The following is an 18,597-nucleotide window of genomic DNA, read 5'->3' as shown; positions in this document are numbered from 1 at the left end:
TACAAACCACATTTCTATCAATTATTACTTTATATAATTATTTGTTGAATTTATTTATTCCCCTACAATGTAAACTCCATGAATGCAAGAACGTTGTTTCGGTCACTGCTATATTCCCTGTACTTAGAACAGTGTCTGATATATATCTGGTTTTCAATAGTTGTAGAAATGTGGTTCAAAGTTTGTTTCCCATTCACTGCTGTAGACCATTCTTTATTCATTCAACTAATTTCAGACTTCAGATGAGATTTACTTTGGTCCCCAAGTATTCTAAACTCTTACCAGGATTATTTAAGGGTTACTAGGAAGAAGAATTCTCCCTCATGTAACTACACTTGGGTAAGAAATAACATGCTGAAAGTAGCATTTTCTTAAAATTTGCTAAGCTGTTTGGGTCACATTAGTGAAACTAGAAGTAGGGGGATGAGTTGGTTATTGTAATAGTCTAGATAGGACGTTAAAGGAATCTGAAGTATAACAGAAGCAATGGGAGAATGGGGAGAGGATAGACTTCGGAGAAAAAAATTTAGAGAGGAAAAGAATAACTTTTCATTCCATAGATTTTTACACTAGAAATGATTTTTGTGCTTATGTGTGTATGTATACATACACAAAGTTACCCATTTCCAGATTACAAGCAAAAAGTTAAGCAGAAATGGTCTTCTTATATACCTTGTAGTTCAATCTTCAAAACAGCTCTTCTGTTTCCACCATAAGTTAAAGAAGAGATAAGTGAGAGTTTTCCCTGAAACGAGAGAAAAACAGTTACACAGAAAAGCCAAAAGAGATTATAATACCAAGATACAAGTAAAAATTAGAATAAATTTTTTAATTTGCTTTATTCATCATTACAAAATACTGGAAAGAATCCAAGTACTGCTATACTGGGGAATGGATAAACAGACTGTGATGGAATTCTAGCAACCAATAAAAAGTAATACTATTGGGCTTCCCTGGTGGCGCAGTGGTTGAGAGTCCACCTGCCGATGCAGGGGACACGGGTTCGTGCCCCGGTCCGGGAAGATCCCACATGCCACGGAGCGGCTGGGCCCGTGAGCCATGGCCACTGAGCCTGTGCGTCTGGAGCCTGTGCTTCGCAACGGGAGAGGCCATAACAGTGAGAGGCCCGCATACCGCCAAAAAAAAAAAAAAAAAGTAATACTATTGATAAACTCAACAACCTGAAGAATCTCAAATGTCTTGAGTGAAAGAAGCCAGAATCGAAAGGCTACCTACTGATACCTGTAACATATAATACTGTACATCAACTATATTTCAATTAAAAAAATAAAAGGCTACATACTGTATGATTCAATTTACATGGCATTCTTGAAAGGCAAGAATACTGTATACTCTCAGAAAACTGGTCAAAAGTGGTTGCCAGGGATTGAAATTAGGGTAGCAGCTGACTCTAAAATTTTTTGGGGGAGGGTGATCATCTGTTCTATAGCTTGATTATGGTTGTAGTTATACGTTTTTATATATCTCTCAAAACTCACAGAACTGTATAGTAAAAACAATGAATTTCACAGTAAAATGTATTTAATAAAATTCAAGAAACATAAATATGTTTCTTGAGATATCTACAGACACGTGCAGGTTAGACAAAGGAATTTAAGAATTCAAACTGACATTTTACTTATATATAAAAGGGTTTATTTTAGTAACACTAATAAAAGTACTAGAATTTAAAAAATATTTCATTTAAATGCTTCTATATCAAACACACAAAATAAGAGAAGAATGATAAAGTTAGATACAGCTCAGTAATAATTAGTATTAATGACTTGTCACAAAGAAAAGGAATCTAATCACAGCACTTTATTAATAAATACAAGTATGCAAGAAACATCATCCGAATCAACCAAATGCAAAATGAGTTTACAAATACTAACAAGCATTTGATTAGGAATTTAAATTCAATGAAGTAGAGAAGACCAACTGTAATACGTAATACTCTATTTCATATGAAACAAAATATAAGGAAAATGGAAAATAAACAAAGGAATAAAAGATAAATGTCTACATGGAGAATATTGATTAGAAGGGCAAAACTGAAGTGTGGCATTATTTCTCCTTCTTTTACTATCAGACCCATTTTATCAGTAAGTCCCTTACCTCCTTCCCAGCATTCTTAACTTTGTCCAAAACTTAAATATACAATAACTAAAATTAAAAATTCACTAAATATGCATACAATATTGGATATAACCCCAAAAAAAGTTCAGTAAACTTAAAGACAGAACAATAGAAATTCCACAATCTGAAAATCCCTCAGCCAAAAAAGAAAACAAAAACAAAATAGTACTGAAGAAAAACAAACTACCTCAGAGACCAGAAGTACAGTATCAAACAGTCCAACATACAAACATACATGTAACCGACATCCAGAAGGAGAAATGAGTAATAATATACTAAAAAAAAAAAAATCCAAGAAACATTAGCCAATAATATCCCTAATTTGATGAACAACATTGACTTGTGGATCCAAGAAGCTCAGTTACCCACAAGCAAGAGAAATTCAAAGAAAAACCACACCTAGGCACTTGACAATCCAACTGCTGAAAACAAAAGACAACTATTCTGAGTTATGAAAATTCTTACCTCGATATATTTCCTGCTATAATCACAACCTGGCTGTAGGTATCTGAAATCTACTTTGTGTAATTTACTTAGCAGATCAACTTCAGGCAGTCCTTTGACTTCTTTTATTAATTCAAGTGGCATATCAGATCTGCTTCACAGTGCCGTGGAAAGCAAATTCAGTTAGGGAAGTTGATAGCTTACTGCTGAAAACACAAAGCCCAGTGTTTTATCCAAAATGTAGTCAATAATTTGCTTTAAGCTTCTTTGATTTAGTTTTGCTTTTCCTTTCCTTTAAGTTAGTCATCACTGTTGGGGGAGAGGGAGGAAGGATGGATTATGCTATAATTTTATTACAGGGATCAATACACGCATCCTCCTAAGGCATTGAAACTTAACCCTTTTTTATTTAGTTTTATATTTAAAGAACTACTTCTAAAAGCCAGTTTTAGGATCTGTACACACTGCACTAGCAATTGCCTTTACCACTGTGCTTTAAAATGTACAAACTATGGGGAAGGGAAGGGAGGTTGAAAAGTTTTGGGTTTGTTTTTTAATCCCTTTGGCAGTTTTAATATTGTGTGGGCAAATTGTGCACGAAAAGCTTATTACTCCAAAATATATCAGTTGCCTCCCCCCCTCCAGCCCCTATGCAATCGAAAGAAACGACTATTGAACTGATGTTAACTTGTGCATTGCAGATTCAATCTTTTTTCTCAAACTTCTTGCCTGGGACACGAACTAGTGTCGATATTTAATTTTAGTGTGTGCCCACCAAGCTTCTCCAAGCCAGCTGGCCGTCTAGAGGGCGGGGGTCCTGCATTAACTCAAGTCAGCTGCTCACAAAACGCCAAGCAAGATGGTCAACACAGCAAGCTCACAAGAAAGACAAGTACGAACAGTTTCTCTGCAATAACTTCTCCAAATTTTTATCTAAACTAAATCAGCCTCTTCATAATACTGGTTCAGGTCCCGACTCACCTTGTACCCAAGCAACGAACTCCAAACGCACTTGGAAATTGACCAGCGCTCTAAACAGAAACCCGGAAGAGTTCAGACTGGCGCGCCCGTGACGTCACACGCACGCTAGCAACCCAGTCCTACGCATGCGTACACAGTCGGTAGGCGGGGGTAATCTGCCCCTTGCTCCTGGGCGCTTGGAAGGACGAGTTGCGAGACGGTTTCCAGGCCTAAAATGCCCTGGAAGTTTCACGGAACACCTAGAGGGTGCGGTACCTGGGGAAGCGTGAGGCGGCTGTACTTCTCCCGCTCCCCGAATTTCCTCCGCTCCCCTTAGCCCCGCCCCGCCTATTTTGTGCAAACCGTGTGGGGGAGGGGTGTGCGGGGCGGTGGGAGACGGGAACGCTATGCTCTGTGGTTCCTAAATCCTGTAGCCAATGAAAAGCCTTTCCAAAACCAGAGCGGGTTTTAAGATTCCGTTTGGTAGGCTGGAAGTTCCTGTGGGCAGGGCCCTTATTTTAGCTTCCATTTCTCTCCCCCTAAAAGGAAGCGCTCAAATGCAACTTTTACAGTGAAATAATTCCACCAATGAGTAATGCTACTTTTCAGACAGATTTGATTAACCACTTTGTTTATAGGGCTATGATTTTGTGCTATAATTAATGAGACATTGTTAAATGTGAATCCTCTGCTAATTTCTGATTTATGCCTCCAGTCATTTGATTTAAGCGAAACCACCTCAGTCCAAAACTATAATGAAATGAAGAATTACATAAATATTTCCAAGCCTATTTGGACTAAAATATCTGCCGTACATATATATTTGCAGGAAGAAATAGCTAACTATATTTAAAGAAAGTATTTTTTTCAGCAGGAAGCACTTGGTGTTAGTCCATCTTCCCTTTCTCTCCCTCCCCTGATTCATATATCACCAGTTGTGGTAACAGTCTGAGCTCAGCAGCTGGCCATTAGAGGAAAACTTTCCTAAGTAAGGCTTAGATCCTCTCCTTGTTCCTACCCTGGTCTCTACCAGCTCATAAAAACTGTTCTTGCCTAAGTGAAGCCCTCCACCTTGGCCCTGGATCCTTGCCATGTTCATTTCACCTGTCATAAATTACATATCTTCTCTCAACCTATTTTCAACTTTTCCTTCTTATTCTTTGTGTTGATCTGAAACAAAGAAACTACCGGATAATTCTCCAGCAAAGATGGGTTTATTTGGGATCAGCAGAGCATGGCAACTCAGGGTCTGCAGCCAGGGGGAGACATGCAAGACCCAGACTGGCAAGGGAAGAAGAAAGCTGATACAGAGGGGGAAAGGGAGTTGTGAGGGTTTTAGTAAACAAAGAGTCCATGGCTTTTCATTGGCTGAGTCTTTGCTGGGAAAGAAGTCTTTCTTCTTCCTGTTGAGGTCAGCAGGGTGTGAGAGCTCCCTCTTCTGGTTTCCCAACTCTATTTAATTGAGGTTTCTGTTTATTAATTTTTTACATTTGCCGTTGGCATTTAAACACATTCTTCCACAGCCTAAGCTTACTAAGGGCAAGGAGAATTGTTTACTATTGTATGCATAAAACTTGAGCAGTTCTGTAGGTGCTAAATATTTGTTGAATAAATGAATGTTCAGGAAAAAATTTTCTCTTTCCTCACCTCTAGCTTCCATCATTCCATTTCACCCCCAATTCTACCCTATTAACACTGAAATTGCCTTTCCAAGATAACTGAAGACCTCTTTGTTGCTAAGCCAAAAGGATACTTTTTAGTCTTTCTTACTCATCTTTTTAAAAAGTATTTTCATTTTGCTACTGTAACTGAGCAGGACCCTATGAGGCCTTCCAGGGACAGGACCCACCCCCCCACCCCCCACCGCCAATGTCCTTCACCTGCTTCTTGTCTGTAGAAAACCTTTAGCCAAACAATAAATTCAATCAGAGAAATGAGAAAATGCAGAAACAAAGGAAAATAGTCAAATAAGACAAAATAATGATGGTTTAGCCATTAAACAAAGTTAAGGACCTTTGGCTCCTCCTTAAAGGCTATAGAAAACATTCTGAGCCATATCCTTTGAGCTGTCTTGCAGATAGTGAAACGCCCACCAGGTGGAAGATGTTAACTGTATGCTGCCCACAAGCATGTAGACCCCCAAACCAGTTGGAACCAGAAGGTTGATGATGTTGATGCCCAGTTACCTCACCACCAACCAATTGGAAGAATGTCCATGTACTGATCATGTGCCCCCAAACCCTCTCCTCAGCATGTAGCCCTTTTCCTCTTTACCCTGTATAATCTCCAAGCAAAACCTAGGGAGTTGGGAGTTGGTTCTCTGGCCATAAGTCCACCTTCTCCCCAGGACTGCTAGCTTCCTCAATAATGCTATCTTTCCTTTTACCCAATATTTGCCTCTCAGTATTGGATTCTTGAGCAATGAGCAGCCAAGTTTGAGTTTGGTAACACTACCACATGTTCTTAGTTTTTCTCTTATCCTCCATCAACTGAACCTTTCAAAGTTTTCTTTTTTCTTTCCTATTTAGCCTGTAAATGTCCATATCCCACTGTGATGCAGATATCTAACAGAAGTGTACATAACTGCTTTTTTTGTTGTGATTGTTCTCAATTACTCTAGAATCCAGATGTTCCCTACATATCCAAGTAACTTCCAGTCTTGTTTCTTCTTCACAACCTCCCAATTAGTGGCAGAGCTGGGGATGCATCTGGCTCCAGATCCTATACTTCTTTCCCTGACATTAGCAATTAGTTTGTCCTACCAATGAAGAAAATTGAACATGAAATACAGCATAATTTAAGACAATAAAAGGAGAAAAAAAAGAAACTGAATCAACTAGACAAGGTTACTGAACTCATATAATGCCAAAACAATCCATTATTGTTTTTCTACATCCATTGAAGCAGCATAAAAAGCTGACTAATAATTAATGTAATAGCTATTACAAATTATAATTTTTAAACATGCGGAGAAGAAAGTTTTGGTATAAAATCTACAATGTAAAAATTTTCAATTTTTAAGAAAAGTTAAAATGAGATTCTCACTTATGAATAATGAGCACTAAAAGAATTTTTTTAATTGAGAAAAGCATAAATATAAGGATTCAGTGCTGTTATTCTCAGTAATTGACCAAAATGAAAGAAATTAATCTACAAATTTCTGGTACTTTTTATCTCTTATTAGCATTTTTAAACTGCTTTTTTAATATTTACTTTTTAATGTTGAAATTTTGAACTGAATTTTCTAGACACCCAACACTTCAATTTTATTTCCTTTGCATTTCATTAATTGTGGGGCCATTAACCCATTCCTATTGCAATCAACTATCTTCCTGCAAGCATTTGTTGTCATGTTGCATCCCAACAGCTTGACAATATCATGTTCTACTTATTCCTGAGATTTCCCAACAGTAATATCTAGGCTACATTGTTTAGCATTCATTTCCTCATAATTCAATAGCATTTCTGTCCAATCCTATTGAACATCTCAATAAATGTATAAAATCCTATTTCTAAAGCATCAAATTTTTATATTGTTACACAGTTGAACCAAGATATCTCAAACAAATTTATATTTCAAGTATAAATTTAAATATGTAATAGGTATGTAATCACCGTGCATATTAGGAAAACAACAGAGATCTTTTTAGACATAATATTGAGTATCACAAATTGGGGGAAAAAATCAATGTCTATTGAAGAGATTGCCCAATAACATGTATTTTAGTAGTATTTTTAAAAATTTACATATGACTTGCAGTTTTCTTCGAACAAAATTCAGTGAAAAGCCCTGTCTGAGAGGAATACTAAGGGACAAACCACACACTAAGGAAAAAGTGAATGGCTGGAAACAGAAAATAACAGCCTAAAAGCCTAGTTAACATTACAGGGATACACATGTGTGAAGCAAGGCTGCACTAAGCAAGAAGGGCCATGATTTTATCATGAAGAAGAGTGGGATATTCTCTGCTGGACCATGCCATGAGGCACGTAAGTAACTCATAGTGTCTAAGAGGCACAGGGTTGATTGAGACAGGCTGTCTCAACAGAGATAATCTTCAGTTAAGTTACACCAAAGATATATATTGAGATGAAAAAAGCCTGCATTCACAACATCAACATGAGTTAATTCAGAATAAGATTCTCTGACAAAACCGTTTATAGAAAAAGCAAAACAAAGAAACAAACAAACCAAAAACCCCCCAAGATCCCCAGGTGCCCACGTTGCCTAAGAAAATGGTTGGTTCTTCAAGTTTCTCTGTAGAGGTGGGGAAGAGGGAGAAATTGAGAAGGAACCAGCAAAAAGCCAGAGGGTATGCATGATTCCCTGAAGAGATGTCATTTTTTGATGCCTGTGCTGTCCTTCATTCACCCATTCAAAAAAAAAATCTTTAATAAGGTAAAGTTATTGAGATCACAGGAAGTAAGGAACTTGGTCTATGTTCAGATTGATACAAGTATAATTGAGGCAGCACACACAGAAGAGAGATAAAGAAAAATAAGAGGGAAAGACCTGCTGGAAATGAACAGACATGAAGAATAGATTAGTCAAAGGGGAACTTTCAACTTCTTAACACTGTAGACGAATGTAACTTCTTAACACTGCATGACGTGAGTTTAGAGTCCCCATTTTCTGAATGCCCTATGCTTTATACCATGTGGATATGTCCTGGAAAATCCTGCAATACTACTCACATATAGAACTTTATATCTATTTAATCTTAGACTAAAAAATTGTGTTGATGGCTCGTTTTAGAAAGACTCTGGTCCAGTTCTGAAAGTTGGAGAGTGTGGTAGCAGGTAGCAGTATGTAATCTGATATTTTTCTCTTTTGTTCCCATCTTTTTTGACTGATCAAAAATGGGCACATTTTTAAAACCTTTATAATGAATAGTTTTGAATAATGGAAAATTGATTAGGAGGTTGCATGTTTTTTTAAATTCATCATGGTTATTTGGAATAATTGAGAAGCATGTGCTTTAGGTTCAAAATGCATTTTTAACACAAAAAGACATTTTGTACCTTTGTCAGACCTTTCTTCTATTAGTTTAAATAAAATCTGCATTTATTCATTACCTTCATACATTTTTTTTCAGGAAATGGAAAATTCAACATCATAGAGCCCCCTTGATGAAAATTGAGGGTATCTTACCCATTTTTCACTTGTGTACAACAACGAGAATTTCTATAGCTAAATGACAGTTTTTCTTTTCTCCCTACAATGATAGATTATAGCTACCGTATTAATTAGAGAATAAAATATCATTTGTGTTGGCCCTACTTTTTTTTTTTTTTTTTTTTTTTTTTTGCGATATGCGGGCCTCTCACTGTTGTGGCCTCTCCCGTTGCGGAGCACAGGCTCCGGACGCGCAGGCTCAGTGGCCATGGCTCACGGGCCCAGCCGCTCCGCGGCATGTGGGATCTTCCCAGACCAGGGCACGAACCCGCGTCCGCTGCATCGGCAGGCGGACTCTCAACCACTGTGCCACCAGGGAAGCCCTGGCCCTACTTTTATCTAGTCCTCAATAGTAAAACATTAGTCCAAAGTATCTTTCCTATGATTAGAGTGGAATACAAATGATTACCATGTAATCACATTTGAAGAACTTCAGTTTAATTAGGGTATATTCAACCCAGAGTGCAGTGTCAAAGTCTGGCACAATCAAAGGAATAGAACAGATGGAGAAAAACAAACACTTGACCATTCCTAATTATTTTCATATTAAGGTGGTATAAACGAGTCCAAAGTCTAGAGGCATGTTTGTTTAACAGAGTCTTGTAAGTCTATTAGAATGTAAGGAAATGGTGAAAGGGAAATTTATTCTTTTTGCCTTGTCATTTATATCTGACCATGAAGAATTTTTTATGTACTCCAAGTAATCTGATAATCAATTCTATTCATATTAAACTTACAAATACTAATAACATTAATCTTGATAAATCTCCTCCTTAACTTTTCCTTATATTAAACATTCTTTTCTTTCTATCTCTGCCCATTAGCCTTTGTATCAAACCATTCATTCCTCCCTCAGAAAAATCCTATCCTCTTTGCCACAATTACAGATTCAGGAATGAGCATGTGACCCAATGCAAGCCAAGGAGAGATGAAAAGATATTTGATGGGTACTTCTGGGAGAGATATTTTTCCTCTCTCTGTAGTGACAATATGACAAATCAGCCTCCCATCTTCCTGATACAAAGTGAGGAAACATGTAGACTAATTACTCCTGGATGCCATTCCATGACCAGAAAGGAACCAGATTTAAGATGAAGCCAGTCTGTGGTAACTGAGCAGAATGTCAGATTAAAAAAAAAAATTCTGCAAACTTGATAGCCTTAAGCCCTTGAATCAATTAAATCTGAAATTCACATGCCTCTGAATTTCTAGTTATATGAGCTCGTTTCAGTTTTACATGACTGGAAGTTGAAAGAAGGTTTCTTTCAGGCAAGCAGAAGGGAATTCATAGGTACAAGACATCTAACATCACTAATAATCTTCACTTAGCAAAATCTGAGACGAGATGGGAGGATTTTTAAAAAAACAGCCTCTAAGAGCTATATTTCCAAAATTCTTATTTCCCATGAATTCCAGACTTATATTTTCAGATGCATGCTAGATATCTCCATTCAGATGTCTAGAAGATATCTCCAACTTTCAAACCATAACAGGCCCAAGAGAGAACTCAGGATGTTATGAAACTCCAAATTGCTCCTTTTTAATATTCCCTAACTCAGTGAACAACACCATCTTCACGCAATTCATTACTCAGGCTAAACCACCTTGAGGATGCCCTTAATTATTCTTCTAACACTCCACAACCAATCTGTAAGTCCTTTGCCTCTGTCTTCAGATCATGTCCTATCCTGAATCCAGGCACTTGCCACCACCTCCATCAAGCCAATTATCTTTCATTGTTACAAAGCAACAGCTTTCTAACTATCATTCTTATCCTCTTACATCCAATTACCCACATAAGATCCAGAGTGATTCTTTAAAAAATATATTCAGAAAATGTCACTTCCCCTTGCAATATCTTTCAATGGTTTTTCATCACACTCAGAAAAATATAATCTGGCCTCTCACCACCTCCACCTTTACATTCAAATATTCTCCTGTCTCTCTGCTAAAATGTACTGACCCTCTGCTGGGTTTGAAACATCCTAAACACACTGAAATTCTCTTCTCCAAATATCCATGAAACTCGCTCTCTTCCTTCAGGTGTCTGCTGAAAAGTCACCTTACCAGAGAGTGCTTTCCTAACCATTTGTTCACTAGTCTTTTACTATCTTGTGTTAGTTTTAAAGCAAATAGGTGACTATATGTTATCAGTCCAAATGACAATGTTTGATCTCCAGATCTGTTGATAACTGATCATCTACTCTTAGACTTTTCAGTAGTAAGAGCTAATCCATTTTTGCTTATGACATCTTGACATGAATTTTGTTTTGTTTTGTTTTTCATTTGCAACGAAATAATTAGTACAAGTTTTTAACTCTCCATGAGTCAAAAACTGAGCTTGGCTATACTATGTAAACCTTCTCCCATTATGGGCTTTGTAAGCTGACTCATCTCTTTTTCTTTTTTTTTTTTTTGCGGTACGTGGGCCTCTCACTGTTGTGGCCTCTCCCGTTGCGGCCTCTCCCGCTGCGGAGCACAGGCTCCGGACATGCAGGCTCAGCGGCCATGGCTCATGGGCCCAGCCGCTCCGCGGCATGTGGCATGTGGGATCTTCCCGGACTGGGGCACAAACCCGTGTCCCCTGCATCGGCAGGCGGACTCTCAACCACTGCACTACCAGGGAAGCCCAAGCTGACTCATCTCTTAAACACATAAGGAAAAAACATTCTGCAAGTGACAAATTCCCTCACCAAAAATATCACCAGAACAAACAAACCGCCAAATTTCTAGAAGAAATAAATCCACACAGATACTATATAACTTTCTTAGAAAAGTTCAACCCAGATCAGAGAAAAAAATCAGGCTTCAGATCAGTAATCACAGGAAGTGCTGAACAAGGACATCGGATGAAGATGGCTGACTAAATATAAGCACCCTCTCCAAGCCAAATCACCCTTAAATGGCCATATATATTTTACAAAATGATAAATATAAAGTGGTGATGGAAAACTAGAATACCTTTTATTAATTAGCCATGTAATTTGAAGAATTAGTTAAGTGTATAAAACAGAGAAAAGAGGCTCATGCAAACTACAGCTCAAAAGACATTAGGAGGAGGACTGAGGGGCAGATGTGAAATGTTTACCAAAGGATGATTCAAGTCCAGAGCAACACATTAGAACAGTTGGGGAGCCCCCCAGAGAAGCGATTATTTGAGTGAATGCATGCGAAATAGCTGGATGGAGCCCTCTCCTTCTCTGGGCATCAGCTGCATTTGCCCTCAGAGCAAAGTGGCGAGGGTCAGTGCCTGCATCACGGAAACCAGACATAATTAGACAGAAATTTCAAGCAGAGTTTACCAGCACTTTATGCCCACGGTCTCCTGAGGCCTGCTCTGGTATCAGAACATACATCCACAGCCAGGCAAACAGAAATTAGCAAACAAAATTATAAGGAACTAGCAAAAACATCACCAAAAGTTTGAGGAAAATATGCTTTATTAACATGTCACCAAACCCAATTTTTGAAGAAATTAATCTCAATATTTTAGACACCAAACAGAAGACTTTAAAAGGCACAGAGTTAACATCTTCAGAGTGAGTCAAGATGTTACAAAAATATCAGAAATAATAACGTTACCTATCACAGATGTAGATTATTAGATGTGTATAAAATAATGCTCTGTAAAAACTTACACCAATAAAATTCAAAGGCTAATTGAAATAGATAAATCGATAATTTTCTAGGGAAGTATAAATTGCTCACATTGGTTCTAGAGTGATGGACTATGAATCAATGAACAATTATAGATAAAATTAAAAAAATGAAAGATTTATTCTTAAAAAATGCACAACAAAGACACTTTTAATCTGGAGTAGGAACAAAATCTCTGCCCACTTCTAACAAAGAAAATGAGAAGTAGAAATAGTAATTTTATTTTAGATTATATTAGCACTAAAAACCCCCAACTTTAAAGCACACTAATAAAGGATACCAACTGCATTGGACATTGGAGATGAAATGTTGAGAACGATTACATTAAGAGAGAAAGTTTGGAAAGATTAGCAACTACTTCTGATCATGAGCAAATCTGTCAGAGTAGCAGGTTTCCATAGTGCTTGGTACCACTCAGTGGAAAATTAACTCTTGCGTTAGACATCGAGACCAAGTGCATGGGCTGAAGAAGCCTTCCTGAGTGTCTTAGCCCTCATGGATTGGCAAGGGAATTGGAGTTGAAGGAAAAAAACCCTATATATATATTCCATTTTTTGCAGCAAAGAAGTTTACCACACCCTTCATCATGTTAGCCTAAAGTAATCTTCCGGTCTCTTCCCACATTAAATTCTGTAAACAACTGGGGCCAGAAAGAACTTCTCACATTCAAAGGTATGCAGAAATGTAAAAGGGACATGTAAGGAAAAAAGTCATAAAAGAATATAAAACGCTGAAAACTAAGATGGCCTACAAAATATTTTAACATGGAGTAGATAAAAACTTTGGTTAAGTATTTTCCTATAGAATCAAATAGCTTTTTAAATTAAAAAAAGAATTTTAATTGTTTAAAGCCCTCCATGTGTGAAGATTTCAAGACAGAAATATAGGAATCAGAGGAGAAATAATAATACAACAAAAGAAGTGGAGACAAAAATAAAACCACAATAAGTGATGCAACAGTTGAATCATCCACACAATTGAAAACAAATCTACCTAAAAGAAGGACAAATTTCAGCATATTGAATTAAATGTAATAGAAAAGAAAAAAACATTTAAACAATTAGAAAGAGATAGATGTAGAAGTTTGCCAACGTAGACCTATTATACACATACCTGGGGTCCGTGTAGAGGAGAATAAAGCGATTTGAACAGAAAATAGAGTTAAAAATATAAATGAAGAAAAATTCCTGAGATAAAAAATTTTGATTCAATAAATTGAAGGTGGACATTGTATTCTAATTAAAATTGGCTCTGACTTGTTAATACTATGACATTTTCATGTAAATTTCCTGGATTTAAAACAACAGAAAGATTTCTATGGCATTCAAGCCACCAAACCAAAATATCCAATAAAATAAAAGATCAACTCATTTTAAGCCACTTGTCAGATTGGTTTTAACCTTTGCTACAGCATTTTTCAATGTGAGAAAGAAATAAAGCAATTCTAGGAAGTCCTCGAGTAGGAGAAGTGTGACTCAAATATTTTGTACTGTTTTAAATTTTTGTTTATCTAAAGGCAGCAGACAAGTGATAGTAGATGACTCTTTTGCTATAGCAAGCTCTGAAAAAAAAATTAGATTGTTCTAATTTGGATAGTCTATGTTATTTCCAAAAAAAAAAAAAATTAAAAGGATTCCTCAAAAGCTGGACTTCACAGAGACTTTAATATGAAAATGTAGTTTGTGAACCTCCTACACAGGGATGCAAATGAAATGTTTCTCATTCTTATTCTTCCATGCATTCTTCTTTTCTCAGAGTATGTTCCAGGAAATGGGTTTGTGTAAAGCTTGTACAGATCTTCCCAGTGAAATTCTTTTTAGCTTACCTTCCAGTTACCTTCTTGGAACAATGAATACTGGAGCCTGGACACAAGTAAAGAAAGTTTTCTTCTATTTTTTTTTCACATATGTAAGCATCATTTTATTAGGCTAAACTTACATTAGATATAAATGGTAAATATTTCTTAAAATTTAAAATTTTTTACATTATGATATATATTTTCTTTCGTAATGAAAACTGTCTGCCTTGATGTTACTTATTAATAAGTAGTTTAAAACCAAATATCCTTGATTTCTCTCTTTAGCCACTTATATTTTCTGCATCTTAAGTCTGATGATACATGGCAGAGACTTTCTCTTTGCTTTTCCCCTTTCCATTTCCAATTTCTTACTTCAACTGTAAGTGCAAAAATAAATTAAAAATAAGAGACTTAAGAGACTTCCCTCATCCCTTTTCTTAGAAAACTTACTTTGGAAAACCGTAATTGTAAGTTCTTTCTTTGTTACTTTGAAAAGTATGTAAATCTTTTAGAAGCTAAATAAGACTCTTACCAGCGTTATGACCCAAGTATGTCTCTCTCAAGGAAACTGGAAGGCATCTCTTTGAAATGCAATCATCAAGGAAGATAGCATCCAGTCTTCCCATTTTTGAGGGAGGGTTGCAAAATTACCTCCTGGAATGAGAAGAGAAGAAGGGGAAAAGGAAGTTGGGAGGGCTATGGTAAACAAAGAGTCCATGGCTTTTCACTGGCTGACTTGCGACAGTTCTCATTGGCTGAGTCCTTGCTGAAGGAGGAGGAATCTATCTTGTTCTTGTTGAGCCTCACTATCTATTGCGGCTCCGTGTGAGAGCTCCCTCTTCTGGTCTCCTGACTTTTTAAAATTAAAGTTTCTGTTTATTAATTCTTTACAACCCAGAAAAATCTCACTCGAGTCCCAGTGCTTTATAACCAAGTTCAGTTCTTGTTCTATACCAATGTCTAACTCTGTAGTAATACTGCAGTTTTATTACACGATAGAAAAATTCAAGGTTGTTATTATTGATAAAATCTTTGGAAGTATAGTAAAATCATTTTTGTGTTTATGCTCAGAAATTTATTTTACCAGTTATTGTCATCAGTTCTAGAGAACCCTTTTTTTACAGTAGTAGTTAAATAGCAGAACCTAAGAAAGACACTGAAAAATGAAAAGTGGTTTAATTAAGTTTCCATAACTGGATCTGAGCATTTTTATTTTGGAATAAAACTGCAAGCACTTAAATATTTTGAAGTTAACACTTTATTAAGATAAATAGAGAAAATTCACAGCTCTCTTGGTGTTGAATTGTTCCAGGCTGTCTGGCTTCATAGCAGTTTACAAGAAGCTAGTGCACTGATTTACAGCATAAAGCTATCTCTGCAACCAGAGAGGCTAGCTATTTTATTACTTGATAACTGGAATCTTAGATTGTGAAAACACAGCAAAATCTACACTAAGAAGAGTATGCTCTCACAATCTGTTGTTCATATACAGAGCTTGTGTAAAATTTAAAGTAAATCATCTGAAGAATGAAGATATTTTAAAGTGAAAACAGAGTCATATTTACTCTCAATTCTTATGTTCAACCATTACCTCACACTGATTTCAAAATCTTTCTGTGAACACATATAACAGAAAAACTGATAGGTAAACTATAATACCAATGAGAATCTTCCCAGAAAATTTAGCAAGTGACAAAAACTTATATATTGTATTTGTGCTTGACATTATTCTTGCAGTTCTGCTCATTTATCACAAACACTTAAGATTTTTTTAGGACTAATTTTTAATTATTGGAGTTTAGGAAATTGTCAACATTTTCAAAATCCCTATGGGGATGAGTCAGAAATTAAATTTTCACTGTAATGGAAGGAATGCAGGCAGTGATACGTTTTCCTTTTACCTTAACAGAAAACTTCTGAGATAAATTCAGTGAGGTTTTTCTTCTCGTCATTTTGGGGAGAATGGCATTTTTTATTTTTCAATAACTAATTGAGAGACTATTGAATCTTACATATTTTTAATTAAAAACCCTGATATTTATTTTGTGATACTACTGTCATTTGACATAAAACAACTCAAAGGAAACTTTTAAGTAATGGATGATATAAAAGTGAATGAGCTGCAAAAACAGGTATGCTTAAAACAAAAATCTTACACTTTCACCTAAATGTGAAAATGAGTAGATTATTTCTACAGGGGGAAAAAATATGTTATTTAGAAGGTAATTAACATAATAATGAAAACATCACTTGTAAAAATTTTAAAAGATTAAATGATGATAAAAAGATTAAAATCTATTGGGAAATGCGACATAGCAAAACAAGTCTTTATGAAATAAGCTCACACAGCTAAGGCAGACTATATCAGCTGTTCATCTTCTTGAAACAGCATGCTTAAAGCTTCATCCTACAACATCAAACCTACAGAATTATGCAAAACCAAATATCTATTTTAATAAGTTGGAAGTATGCTTAAATTGGATCAATTTTCAACCAAAACACAAGTTCAAAAATATATAAAATAATTTCAGCATGTTATATAAAACAAAGTTTTATGTTCTGTAAAATGTTTGTGTTGAAGCTAAGAAAAATTATGTTTATACAATGTGGTACATACAGTTATGAGATGTATGGCTTAGCACCTGTTCTAATTGATGGAGTAAGACATATCTACAAATTCATACAAACTAAGCACATTGTATACCTTGATTTTTGCTTGTCTTCTTTCCTGAATAAACCCCATAGATATTTAATACAGATATCCAGCGTGTTAGCCCTCTCACCAGGTAAGACGAAGGTAATCAAAGCTGTATGGCTAGAAGATATTTTGGGACTATGTGAAATCACTCATGTTTTGTAAGAAAACCTCTGATTTGTAATAAATGTTTTATTGCAATATTTATTTGGAAGAATAAGTTTTGGTGTTAAAATACTGATTTATTGCTTCTCAAAATGTATTTGACAACACACAAAACAGGAAAAGCGTTCCAGAAAGAAAAATATTTTGACAAGAAAAAGTTTAAATGTTTAAAATTTTAGTTTAAAAATATATTTCATAAACATTTAAAATAACATTATCATCAGTGTGAATAAAATCAGAGCTTTAAAATAAAAATATTAGAAATACGTGTTTATCTTATTGCCCCTTCATTAGAAATGGAAGCAGAATGGTCCGTCTCAAGAATTAAAGATAAATGTTCTCAAGATTATTGTGGTTTGTTGCATCATTTCTGTGCATTAATAATTGGAGTTGGAGAGTTTCCCATAGCTAATTATTTTTGCAATAAAATAGTTAAAGAATTTCTCTGAAACCTTTCTTCTGAGATTTTAAAAATCATTTATTCAAATCATGCATTTCCATGAATGTATCATCACAATGAGAGCAGGAAAACATTTAGAAATTGCATGCTTCACTACAACATAACCTGCCTTTATATTTGCCTAACTGCTTTTGCCTTAAAGCAAATAGAGCCTTATGTATAATATAGAATGACAGACACCACTTCCTTTTTATTTCAAAAGCCACTTGTAAATTAGTTATTTGGAACTCAGAATGCATTTTTTTCCTATGGAATAAGAAATATTAAGTATTTAAGTAACTCTCAAGGTAAATCATACACACATAATCCAATGTATAACTGAATAATAATAAAATTAACATCGTAATTTCATGAGTGGCTACTAACTTATTCTAATTACTAATATCGTTGCTCAGACTACCTCATTTAATCCTGAGACCATCAAGAAAGTGAAAGGATAACTCACTGAATGAGAGAAAACATTTGTCAATATCTTATATGATAAGAAACCAGTAACCAGAAATACAAACACATAACTCAATAATAAAAATACAAATAACACAATTTAAAAGTGTGGAAAGGATTTGAATAGACATATCTCCAGAAAAGATATGCAAAATTCCAATAAGCCCATAAAAAGAAGCTCAACATCATTAGCTATTAAGGAAATGCAAATCAAAACTATAATGAGATACCACTTCACACTCAGTAGAATGGCTACAATAAAAACAAATGTTGATAAGGATGTGGAAAAATTAGGACCCTCACACTGCTGGTAGGAATGTAAAATGCTGCAAACAATGTAGAAAATAGGCAGTTCCTTAAAATGCTAAACACAGAGCTACCATATGGTGTAGTAATTCCACTCCTGGGTATATACTCAAAGAGAAATGTAAACATACCTCCATACAAAAAGTTGTATATGAATATTCATAACAGCACTATTCATAAAAGTCAAAAAGTAAAAACCACCCAAATGTCCATCAACTGATGAAAGAATAAACAACATGATGAAAGAATATATAAGTATATCTATACTATGGAATATTATTTGGAAATAAAAAGGAATAAAGAATTGATACATATTACAACATAGATAGATGAACTTTTAAAACATTATGCTC

At 35.5% G+C, this 18,597-nt stretch overlaps 1 protein-coding gene across 2 annotated transcripts in view; it reads right to left on the bottom strand.

Moving 5' to 3' along the window:
- Positions 1-3,638, bottom strand: part of POT1 (protection of telomeres 1) — a 79,610-nt gene extending 75,972 nt beyond the window's left edge. Inside the window, exons 1-3 of one of the 2 annotated variants that reach the window (XM_082662221.1) lie at positions 3,565-3,638; positions 2,605-2,892; positions 673-745 (exon numbers count right to left, since the gene is read on the bottom strand). In XM_082662221.1, the coding sequence (XP_082518347.1) occupies positions 673-745; positions 2,605-2,727 (196 nt within the window). In that variant the 5' untranslated portion in view covers positions 2,728-2,892; positions 3,565-3,638. The remainder of the gene's footprint in view (positions 1-672; positions 746-2,604; positions 2,893-3,564) is intronic. The other variant, XM_082662222.1, reaches the window with a different exon arrangement.
- Between the last annotated feature and the right edge of the window lie 14,959 nt (positions 3,639-18,597).

The sequence above is a fragment of the Grampus griseus genome, assembly GCF_964374135.1.
Source record: "Grampus griseus genome assembly, chromosome: 9".
NCBI classification, from domain to species: Eukaryota; Metazoa; Chordata; class Mammalia; order Artiodactyla; family Delphinidae; genus Grampus; species Grampus griseus.
The sequence above is the reverse complement of the archived record's forward strand: the minus strand, read 5'-3'. Positions and strand labels throughout refer to the sequence as shown.